The sequence below is a fragment of the Geotrypetes seraphini genome, chromosome 2, assembly GCF_902459505.1.
Source record: "Geotrypetes seraphini chromosome 2, aGeoSer1.1, whole genome shotgun sequence".
NCBI classification, from domain to species: domain Eukaryota; kingdom Metazoa; phylum Chordata; class Amphibia; order Gymnophiona; family Dermophiidae; genus Geotrypetes; species Geotrypetes seraphini.
In genome coordinates this window covers 191584858-191597262 of record NC_047085.1, presented here as the reverse complement: position 1 = coordinate 191597262, position 12405 = coordinate 191584858, and the positions used below count along the sequence as shown (strand labels likewise).

Sequence of the window (12405 nt, the reverse complement as noted above, 5' to 3'; positions counted from 1 at the left end):
CAGCAGGAAATTGTCCAATCCTTTCTTGAACCCCAGTACCGTACTCTGCCCTATTACGTTTAGATGGGATTTTTAATTTATTTATTTTTATAGGTTTAATTTTGTAGTTCAGGTACTTATGTTATCAAAGCTGGATTACCACATCACACATTTTGGGTTGATCAAAATCAATCCAAAAGAAGTTGCAAACAATCCAAAATAAGGCCATTCAGTTAGTCTATTCTCTTACTAAATTTATAGGGTGTCCTTATATTAAATCACAATAGTTTCAAGATTATTTGGTACTTGATATACCAGAGGCCAGAATTATATTTAAGAAGTGCTGTCTAATAAGATCATTCATGGAATGGCTCCTCTATATCAATTACTTGATTCATATTACAGATCAAACAACAAAATGGTCTTTCAGAAATCAACTGTTGATTTATTTTTATTCTAAGTCCAAGAGGTATGAAATTATACAGAAAACTTAACTTTTTCCTAAAATATTGGGAAAAAGTTAATTTCCTCTATAATGGGGGTTCCAACCCCCAACCCCCCCCCCCCCCATGGCATTGCGAACACTATTAAGTAAACTGGGGGAGTTCTCCCCTCACCCTCCATCGGAACTCTTTAAAATTAACTTTTCCGGTGGCGCGCTGGAGTCCTGCGCCCAATTGTCTGGGCTCAAATGTTGGCGCAGCTTTGTCCTGTGCGCATATAACTGTGAACCGATTTAAGAACTCCTATAAATATTTTCTAGAATTTTTGCTTCTGTGTCTCTTGCTGTTTTGGGAGTGGGAGCGGGTAGGGGGTGGGAGCTCAAGTATATAGTGAAGTTTGGGAGAGTATTGGTATTCATAAATATTGTTGTACACTATGTAACCTTGAGTGTCCTGTTTTTTCTCTTGAAAATTAATAAAACATATTGAACTAAATATTTCTAGAATCGTTTTGCTGTTGAAGTGTGTTTATAAACGAGATTAGGAGCATCTCTAGTTAATGTCCAACAATAGCCAGCCAGCACTGATGAATTCCATCTGCCCTGATAGCATTTATTTATTTATTTTAAAAAATTTATATACCGTTTAAGACTAAATGATTTATATACACAATATTAAAATGAAGACAAAGTAAAAGCAAATACATAATAAAATACACATATAATAAAATGAATATACATGTAATCCTCTGGAAAATACCATAATGTGAATAGTGGAGGCCATAGATAGCAATGTCCTGGTGAAACCTTTCCCCATATTCATGCCTAACACTACCAAGATTATTGGGGGAAAAATATCCAGATACGAGTGTATAAAATGAATTTTTAGTGACATGTTGCATTTGAGATCACAGAATGCTTTAAGCATCATCTCCACCATTTGGACATAGTCTGGTTCCTTCCTATTCCCCAGAAAATTCTCGATTACATTCTTCAATGCTATCAATGCACTTTTCTCACTTTAGCTTAAAAATCTAATTTGAGGCAAACTGTTTTAATATTTCAGAGATTGTTATAACATTTACTTCAAGCATTAGAAAATATAGCAAAAATTTTAATTTTTGCATTATAATGCTCCTCTGCCAAAAATCAGAGGGTTATATCAAAAAATTAAGGCCAGTTTTGAAGTCAGCGATCCCAAATCACTATAGAACACCCACTACAATTCATGCCCCAAAACCTCCGTTGCACAGTGTAATGATACTAAACCTCCACTCTCATGGGCCTAATAACCTCTGACCAATAAGTGTTAAAGATATATTTTCTGAAATCAGTAAGGGAATCTCACTTCATTGCAAGTTCCAGCATCCACAAATAATGCAAAAGAAATACAGTACTAAACTATTTCACAAAAAAAAAAAAAATAGGAATAAAAATAAAATGGAATTGATTAAAGTCCATCAAAAACCTACTCTGACAAAATAACTTAAGAGTAGGTTTTTGATGTAATTTATTTAGCTGACATAAAGTTACCTTGTGTGCTGTGCAAGTGAATTGATTAAAGTCCAACATGAAAGAAAAGCTGCATTCAGTCATCACACAAAATGGAGCTACTCTTACTATACATTTAGTCATGTCCAACCCTTGGATACTCTGTAGGCCAGTCATCGCCATGCTTCCGTTTTCCACGGCTTCTTTCAATTGCTTGATGTTCATTCTCATATCAGTCTTGATGGTATCCAGCCAATGGCCCTTTGGTCTCCACTGCTTCCTTGTAGCACTGACCATTCCATGTAGCACCTCTTTTTCTAGTGAATTCACTCTCATCACATGTCCAAAATAGGTCATCTGATAATCTTACCTTCTAAGCACAACTTTGGGTTTATATGAACAAGAACATCTTTATTGGTGATCCTAGCTGTCCATGGATTCATAGAAGTCTTCTCCAGCACCACAGCTCGAAGGTGTCCACCATCAGAGGCATTATCTTTGGAACACAGGACACGGAGACCAAAATAGTGAAATGCCTTTCAGAATCCTCAGCTACCAGGAGTTCCAGGCAAACACTGACTATAATTAAGGAAGAAACTAAGGATTCTAACACCGATGTTATCCATTTGGGAACAAACAACCTGGGCAACAACTCCACACTGGCAGTGCAAAAAGCTTTTCAGGAGATTGGTGAGGGCTTGAAACCTTTTGTAAAGACTATAGCTTTTTCAGAACTACTGCCTGCATATGGAAAAGGAGAACAAAGAGTAAAAAAACAGAGGACTTCAATAGGTGGCTCAAAGCCTGGTGAGAAGGCGGCTTTAGAACATAGGTGGATAGGGAAATACATGGAAAGACAAGAAACCATATTGTAATGATCCTTGCTGAGAAATTTAAACAATGTGTTTATAGGCATTTAAACTAGAAGGTGAGAACGGCGTATGGAAGAAATACAATTATGGAGGACAACTCCAGCAAAGGACAAGATGTTATGGTAGTGAAGATAGCAACGTAAACAATATTAGTAACTCTTAGCAATGTAACAGGAAGTGAAACCAAACATAAACCTATACAAAAAATGAGTCGCTGAAAGATAGCTGGAAAGCAATGACCACACTTGCTCGCAGTCTAAGCAACAAAGTTCATGATCTGCAAGCCCTGATGTTAGAGGAAGACCTTGATATTGTTGCTATCACAGACATGGTTCAGTGACTCCCATCCGCAAACATATTGGGATATAATCTTTTTAGGAAAAATAAAGATGATCAAAAAGGTGGAGGAGTAGCTCTCTATGTAAAGATTGATATCCAAGTGACTGAAATGCAGGAGACCCACCAAAAGAGTCACTTTTCAGCTACTTCCAGAAGACCCTTCTCCAATAACTCTCTTGACTTTCTTTCCCACTACAACAAAATCCAAATTGCTTTGTCAACTCTTTGTCTCCAACTAAAAACTAAATGATTTCATGTTACCCTTATATATACTGATTTTGCCAACATTTGCTTATTTCTGATCTAAGGAATAAGTACCTTTGAAAGCTAATCAAACTACATGTATTCCAATAAAAAAGGTATTTTTTAAATGTTTTTATTTCTACATATTATCTTGAAGAGTGGACTAACATGGCCACCACACCATTTCACTCATGGATGATACAAAAATCTGAGCAGAATAGATACCTCTGATGGTGTGGATAACATGAGGAAGAAACTAGTAAAGCTTGAGGAATGGCCTGAAATTTGGCAGCTAAGAAATTTGAGCTGCTTACAGGTTTAACCTCTGGTACATTTTACATTTGTATATAGCCTTAATTTTATTTTGTTGTTCTGTTCTTTTAGGCTACTTTTTACACCACTGAGGAAGGTCTGTGGCCAAAACACAGACCTTGTTGGTGTCCAGTATGTTTTATTACAAATGACTTTACACGCCTGACATGTTTTATTTATATACTTGTGTAATTTTAACTGAAATTTGACATTTTATTTATATTTCTTTATTCATTTTGAAAACAAATACAAAGTGCAATAGAATATACAAACATTTGGTACAATGAGACAACACTTATATCCTTCAAATAACAATATAAGTACTTTTCTTCCACCTTCCTATCCTCTCCAGAGGTGTGCAAAACTCCTTTAAAAATTAAAGGCTTACACTAATGATCGATTTTTACAAAATTAGCTAATGGGCCCCAAGTCTCATCAAATTTTTTTATAATGTCCCATTTGACATTTTAAATAAATGTATTTGTCGACACAGTGGTTTGACCTGTCCCTTCCCCACTTCTTTTTGTTCCTCTAGTTTGCCCGTGGGATTGTGTTTTTTTCCTCTGTATTATACGATCCATCTGCTAGAGACAGAGAACTACCGATGACATCATGCCATCCAGCATCTTTACAGGGGTAAGGAACAGAGAACATTTTTACTTCTCTGTCTCCATTTACTGGACAAAGACATAACTCGCATGTTCTGGACCATTCTGGTGAAGACACTAAAAGAAAAATAATTTAATCCCAGAGTATCTGGTAATGAAAGGGTTCCTCCACAGAGGGAGCACCTTATTAAACAAACCTTCAGCAGGAGCTGAGAAATCACTGTTAGCTCTACTGCTGGGAAAGAAAGACTTCCAGAAAAAAGGCAGACCAGTTCACATTTTTTTTTCCTTCAGAGTGTGTGTGCATGGTTCTGGAGAGGGTAACTCCAAGCAAAGGACCCCAAACCACTAACAGCAGAGTCCACAAGTCATTCACAACTAGCAGACTTGATCTTTTAGGTGGCGTAGAAGGTCTATAATTCCACTGTGCTTCTTGAATATTGCTTCACTGGCATTACCTTTCCCATTACAGATGCTGATCTTGACTCTACTACTACCAGAAGAAAAAGCACTATGGATTTTTTGCTTTTCTTCCTCTACTTTTTTTCACAGCTGAAAGGAAAGATTATGTCTCACCTGATAATTTTCTTTCCTTTAGACCAGGGGTAGGGAACTCCGGTCGAGAGCTGTATTCCAGTCGGGTTTTCAGGATTTCCCCCATGAATATACATTGAAAGCAGTGCATGCAAATAGATATCATGCATATTCATTGGGGAAATCCTGAAAACCCGACTGGAATACGGCTTTCGAGGACCAGAGTTTCCTACCCCTGCTTTAGATGCAGTAGATGAATCCAAACTAGTAAGTTATGTCCATCTATCAGCAGTTGTAGGCAGAGTGTTGACGAACTCTCTTATAGAATGTAAAGCCTCCTGGTCATTCAGTATTGCTCCTTAGAAAGTAGTAGGAAAATGTAGGATGGAAACTTTTTCCAAAAACTGACTTTCCAAATGTGGAAAACTAAAGATGAAGTACTACAATAATATATAAAATACTGACAATGTAGAAATCCACAACCTCCAACAAACTCATCTCAAACTACAATCAGGGTGGGACCCTGGATAATTTGCTGCATCTAAACCTGTGGGAGCGTCTTTTTGAACATTCAAGCTGCATTGAAGATTTAAAGTACCCATTGCCGCCCAGCACATTCTGATGAGTGCGGCTGAATTCTAAGCTGTTTGGTTTCCTGAAGCAGGAGTACGAAATGTGTGCACGTTGAAACCAAGATTTAAGTTAAGCTACTTTAATTTTTTGATTTGTTCACACTGATTTGATATTAATTTGGCACGAACTGGCACTATTTATGCTTCAAAGTATAGAAGATACAGCAATGATTGGGTGGTGAGGTGGTATAAGGGGGTTTTGCTTTCTGTAAAAGCCCCTCCATATCTCTGAGCTGATCTTTACATATGTATAGCATTGTCAAATCATTACTATTGCATATCCAGGGAAGTGTTTTTTGATTACACTTTTTCACTTCCTATTTTTTCACTTTTATAATTGAGATTTTTTTTATACCTTTTTCCCTGAATATTGTTGACTTATCCTGCATCTAAAGGTAAGACATAATTTTTCCTTCCTTAGCGCCAGCAGATGAATTCAGAGACTAGTGGGATGTAGCAAGCAGACAATGCCCCCGATAGGACAAAGGCCCAAAAGTCACTTCCGAATAGGTTGCCACATATATCCAGTAATGCTTGGAAAATGTATACAACAAAGACATTTCTGCTCTACAAATCTTCTCCAATGAGAAATACTGCAACCACCCAAGAAGCCGTCACTCTAGTTGAATGCGCTTGTATACCCAGTGGAATCAGTTTACTTGAAAGAAGATATGCTGAGCTAAGAGCTTCCCTAATTCACCTTGGCACTGCAGCTTTGGAAATTGTAGAACCCCTATTCTGACCTGAAAACAGAATGAAAAGATGAGCAGAATGCTGAAAATCATTGTTGGACTGAAGATACTGAAGAAGGGTCCTACAGACAAGGAAGGAGAAAGCAATGTCTGATTAAAGTAAAACTCCAGCAGAACGGATAGCACCATGTGAACAGATATGCCCACCTCCAAAAAAACAGATTAAATGGATACCTAACAGGGTAACACCTATAACTCTGACACCCTGCGTGCTGAAGACAACACCTCCAGAAATACCATCTTTGCTGTAAGATCTTATGCTCGAAGGGTGACTATGTTACTATGTCACCCTTCGAGCCATTGAAAGCAACCTTGATCAAAGATCTTACAGCAAAGATGGTATTTCTGGAGGTGTTGTCTTCGGCACGCAGGGTGTCAGAGTTATAGGTGTTACCCTGTTAGGTATCCATTTAATCTGTTTTTTTGGAGGTGGGCATATCTGTTCACATGGTGCTATCCGTTCTGCTGGAGTTTCACTTTAATCAGACAGATATGCATACCACGATCACTGAGGCCAATCCGGAGCCACCAGAATCACCAGGCTGGGATGCTGGCTTACTCGATGGAGCACCCTGCCTATCATGGGCCATAGAGGAAAGATGTATAGAATATCTTGTCTATGGCCAAGGCTGAAGAAGTGCATCTATGCCCACTGAGTTAACTTCTCTTTCACAAACCGTGGTGTCTTGGAGTTGCAATTGGTGGCCATGAGGTCCATGACTTTCATCCCCCGCTTCTGAGTGTGCAAAAAGCCCTTAGTGTTAACTCCCATTACCCTGGTCCAGGTAGTTCTGGCTTAAAACATCCACCCAAACATTCAGAGTGCCTGCTATGTGGGCTGCTGAGAGAACTGAGAGATGCGTCTCTGCCCAGCTGAGGAGTGATTGTATCTCCACTGCCAGTGTGGCACTTGTGAGCCCCCTGCTTCTTGACATGTGCCACTACTGTGACAATGACGGACAACACTCAAATGGCTTTGCCTTCTAACAGCAGTTGAAAGGCAAGCAGAACCTTGCAGACTACGCTCAATGCCAGGTGACTGATGGGCCATTGAGCTTCCTCTACAAACCAACTACCCTGTGATTGTGATTCAAGCAATGCGCTCCCCAGCCCTTAAGGCTCGCGTCCATTGTCACTTGTAACCAGTTGGATGAGACTACAGGTATGCCCTGGAGGTTGGTGTCCTGCAGCCACCAGTCCATACTGCTAAGAGCCACAGATGTCCAAAGTTTCTTGTCATAATCCTGTAACACTGGCGACCACTGACACAGCAGGGACTGATGATGAGATCTCTTATGCTACTGAGCTGAAAGGACTACCTCCAGAGTCACTATCAAGGACATCTGCTTCACTAATGATCTAATAAGATCATATAGAGAATCTGCTAAATAATCTAGCCCTGTTTCAACCTCAGGAAACTTGACCAGAAACCGAGTACCAGACTCCACCAATGAGTTTGTGATCTGTTACACCCAGTTAAGACAAGCCCTGGCTGCATACGAACTACAGATGATTGCTTGCAATGAGAGAACAGAAACCTCAAAGGACGTTTTTAGGGATGACTAAGTTTCCTATCCTGTACATCTTTGAGGGCAATGGTCCCCTTCTACTGGAAGTGTGGCCTTTTTGGTTACTGCCACCACTAAAGAATCCATCTTTGGAACCCTCAATTTAGCCAGTTCCTCCTGTGATACCAGATAAAGGTGAGCTATGGCCTTCGCTACTCGCAGGCCCACGTCAGGCAAGGACCATTGAGATAAAATCAATTTTAACATGGCTTAATATATCGGGAAGGTCTTAGGGTGTTTCCTACTGTTGTTCACAAGAAACCTTTAAATGGGAGGGGAAAAAAAAGGAAGAAATTGTATTCAGCATGCAATGCCCTTTGCCCAACAGGCACTTGTAACTCTGCTGCTAGTGGTAATTCACTCAGGGAGATCAAATAAGTTGTCCTCATTTATCATTTTTGACCCCTGAAGAAGCTGGATAATTCTGGTGAAACGACAAAGGACATTGCAAGCCAAGTACAATTTCTATATAATAATGATGCATTTTAGTACAAAACATTAATAAAGTATTATTTATGATACAATTTTCAATGGGAGGTTTGTTTTTTTTTGAGGATAAATGAAAGACATTATTAACCAGGCATCAAACACTATAACATTGTGTGTGCTGTGTTATGATTTTCTGAGATCCTTTTTTTCTCCCATTTCTGTGACGTGTTAATTCACAGTAGCATTTAAAGGTTTCTTGTGGAGGACAGACTGTTATTTAATATCCTTTTATTTTTGGTGGACTTGTAGTGCTTTGGGAATAAACGAAGGTAACTCCTCCTTATGGAACACCCAGGCCACCATGGGATCATGAACTTCACTAACCAGCATGTCTCCTTCCAAATCCCCCCAAAACAGGAGAAACAGCTCGCTTCCTACGGGTCAAGCAGGGGAGAGTGGGTAAAGAGTCCACCTCCAATGCTGACAGAAAATACCTATGCATAGACCCTGCTTCCTCCAGTTGAGGATGAGAATAGGAAGGATTAAATGCCAACCATTACCCAGCCGTGATAAGTTTTACCGCCTCAGCCACAATCCCTGCTTCCTCCAGTTGAGGATGAGAATAGGAAGGATTAAATGCCAACCATTACCCAGCCATGATAAGTTTTACCGCCTCAGCCACAATCCCTGCAACAAACCGCAAAGTTGTCATTCAGCTGCAAAGCACCAGACAGCAATTACATTTTTAAAGTTGTATTCACCTATTTCCACAAGCCGGCAGAATAGAAGCTGCAACACCCGGTAGAAGTTTAGAGTTTCTCTCTGTCAGTACAGAGAGAAGCAGGAGAGCTCACCAACGCTTGTACAACTAGAGAGCCCCTCTTAAAGTCTGCAAGGAGAAAAGTGCAGCCTAATTGGGAGAGTGGGGAAGGAACTTGGGAGGGACAAAGTGTATGCGCTAAAGCTGGCTATGCACAGCCAGAACACCCCATAGCTCAACTGAACTAGGCCAGAACAGGCGCTAACACCCAGAGATCAGGAGCTAAGAAGAATCTATCCACTCACCTGCTGAAGAAAGAGCATACTGAATGATCAGGATGCTTTCCATCCTATAAGAAAGTTCAAGTCAGCACTCTTATCTCCACCTGCTGGAAGATGGGCACAACCCACTAGTCTCTGGATTTATCTGTTGCTGGTGCTAAGGAAAGAGCTGCTAACATCACTGGTTTGACGGCAGCTAAGTGGTATGAAAACATGGGACAAAAATTCTGCTCATCTGACATTGCTGCTGAAATTTTGAAACCTGTGATTTCGCCTAAACCGGGACAAGATACTTGAAGATCTAGACAGGTGAAAATAATGCTATAAAACAAAATTTACTACTCATCAAAAACTATTCACTGCTGCTTCTCAAAACACACTAACAGCTTGGCTTGTAATTTCATAAGATGTACATGGGCAAATACTTGAAAATTTTTTTTATAAAATTAAAACTTTTGATCTGTGCATGAATACAGTTCTTGAAAATTAACTCACACATATAAAAACTCAGATTTATTGTATTTATGAAGCCTTTAACTTGTAGATTGACGTTTTATTTAAATACACAAGTCACATCACTGCAGTATAATGTATCTGTAGTTACACAATGTTAATATTGAAAACGTAAAATCAGTATAAAACTGTATAATACATTGGATTGTACTCTTAAAGGTATTTCACACTAAGTAGGAGGGATTTTTGACCAGGGGAAATTTCTGATTAAGCCCTGAACTTTGAGGGTCAAATGTATTAAAGCATAATCTCTTAACTTTTCGCCTAGAAAAATGTATAGCGAATCAGGTTTGAGTTTTCCTTCAAAATCTTAGTTTTTAATGAACACTATGATGTGCAAATTCTTCATTGCTCCTAAAAGATGAATTTAAATACTTTGCCATTAATATACTAAATAAAAAAAATCTGTTATTAGACTTGATAATGTGTTTAAAGGCTACAAAATATGTTCTGCTTTAAACATTTTTTTATGTTTAATCATAAAAATTTGTCAGAATAAGATTTTAAAACTTAACAGCCATACTTCAATCCCTCAAAAACTCTAGTACCAATAACAATTTTTAGTTTGCAAACCAATGCAAAAAGCCAAAGTATGCCATCAGCCGCAGGAAAATTATTTTACAGCATGAACATATGAAAAGTAGAAGAAAAAAAACAAAACAAAAACAAACCAACTCCCTCCCCTTAACCCTCCCCCTTTTACAAAACCTTGCTAGCAGCTGCTGCGGGGCAATGGCCCTGAAGCCCTTTAATTCCCTAAGGGCGTTAGGGCAGTTACTGCAAACGCCCGCATTAAACAGCTTCGTAAAAGAGGCCCTAAGAAAAGGACAGTTTAAATATGCCTAAATTTAACAACTAATTCAAACCAGTTAAAAAGCTGTATTCTTTTAATTTTCTGTGAAAACCACACATACATGCTGGATTATTCCAGAGCATGTATTAAAGCTTTAGCAAATTCCAAGAAACCATTAAATATGGTAAGCCCTCAATGTTGCTACAATGTTTTTTTTTTTTTAAACAATGCATAAGAAATCACAAAACAGCATACTCTCAATGTGAGAAAGTAGTGTGTGGAATACCTTTAAAAGATACAAGATGTCATATGGGATGAATACTATTGTTCAATTTTAATATCCTATCAAGTGAATACTGCAAGATTCAGTAAAAAATAAAAATGTTTAAACACAACCCATATAAAAAATTTTCAATAGTTTTATGTACACACATTTTTAAAATACAAAAACATTTGTTTCATAGCGAGTATTTATGGCATATATACAGTAGTAAGTATTCAGAACATACAAATGAGTACTTTCCTCCAGAATTATCTGAACAGGTGTCTGCTTTAAATAAAGCAGCATGCAAAAATACTGTAATAGTCAAAAATCAGCCTTTGCTATTTTTGTTCCCTCTTTTTTAGGGGATTAATAAAATATTGATAATCCATTACAGCCTAGTAAAACTACATTAAGTTCTAGCGGCTACTTCATCACAAAGGAAAAAAAAAAAGAATATAAATGATAAACCCTGATAATAGATCATCCTCCCATATTCATAAACCACATATCATAAAATCTTCAAAAAACAGCAATTAAAAATAGCATACTTTTAATAAAGTAATTTACATTGGCAGTTTGAGACAGAGAGAGCACAACTGTATCTGCCTAATACACAAAATGCCTATTCACAAGTGGTAAAATAAAACAAAAACAAAAAGAACACAGTCCATTGCTGGTGTCATATATTCTGAGCTTGTAAGTTACAGGGACCTGGGTCAGCAGCCTCCAATTCCCCCCCTAAACAGAAGGATGATCATGAAATTAACTGTAAGAAAAAAAAAAAAAGACACATTTTTCAAAATATCCTTCAATTTTCTCATGAAATACTGACTAGCTCTAGGCTGCACTGGCTGTAATACTATTGAGGTCACTAGGAACTGTATTCTGTACCTCTAACTGATGTTTTGGGGGACCAGTCTAGATGGATGATAAGAAAGAACACTTATTTGTGATGAATATTTTTGAGATTGTCACTAAGGATTTATTTGCCTTTACTATATATGAGTTTTCACAAAATTTATTTTATTTTTTTATATATTCCTCTGATAGCTCCATACAATTCATCCACTTTTCCTGCAATGACTTTAACCCCTTTGAAAAGGATTCTTCTGTTTGTCCTTCAAACCAGGCGTTAAAGCTTCCTTGATATCTTCATCACTTGAAAACTGCTGTCCACTGAGAGATTTCTTCAAAACTTGGAACAGGAAATAATCCAAGGGAGCCGGTCAGGATTTTAGGGTGGATGGTTCAGCTGCTGAAACCCACATTCTGGATGGCAGCCTGTAATTGTCGTGACATGTGCACCGGCGCATTGTCATGAAGTAGCAGCATGCCTGCTGCGAGTTTTCCTCATCTTTTTTCCTTGACTGACTCTTGGCAAAGTGATCTTTATGTTGATCTAACTCTCCCCGGTTATGGTTGTCTTGTGTGGCATGCTCTGCAGTAGTGCTGCCCGATTCACGATTCGAATCGGTTCACCGATTCACTTTGGGTGAATCAATTCAAATTGATTTAACCCCCCCAAAAAATCAGCTTCCCGATTCGTCTGACCCTCCCCCTAAAGCAGGAGCAGCAGCGCTGCTCTTGCTGGC

General features: G+C 38.5%; 1 protein-coding gene across 2 annotated transcripts in view; it reads right to left on the bottom strand.

The window, feature by feature from the left end:
• Nucleotides 1-9733: 9733 nt before the first annotated feature.
• The window catches only part of DEK (DEK proto-oncogene), a 151159-nt gene continuing 148487 nt past the window's right edge, over nucleotides 9734-12405 (bottom strand). For both annotated transcript variants that reach the window (XM_033934578.1, XM_033934576.1), the window contains exon 11: nucleotides 9734-11579. In XM_033934578.1, the coding sequence (XP_033790469.1) occupies nucleotides 11568-11579 (12 nt within the window). In that variant the 3' untranslated portion in view covers nucleotides 9734-11567. The remainder of the gene's footprint in view (nucleotides 11580-12405) is intronic.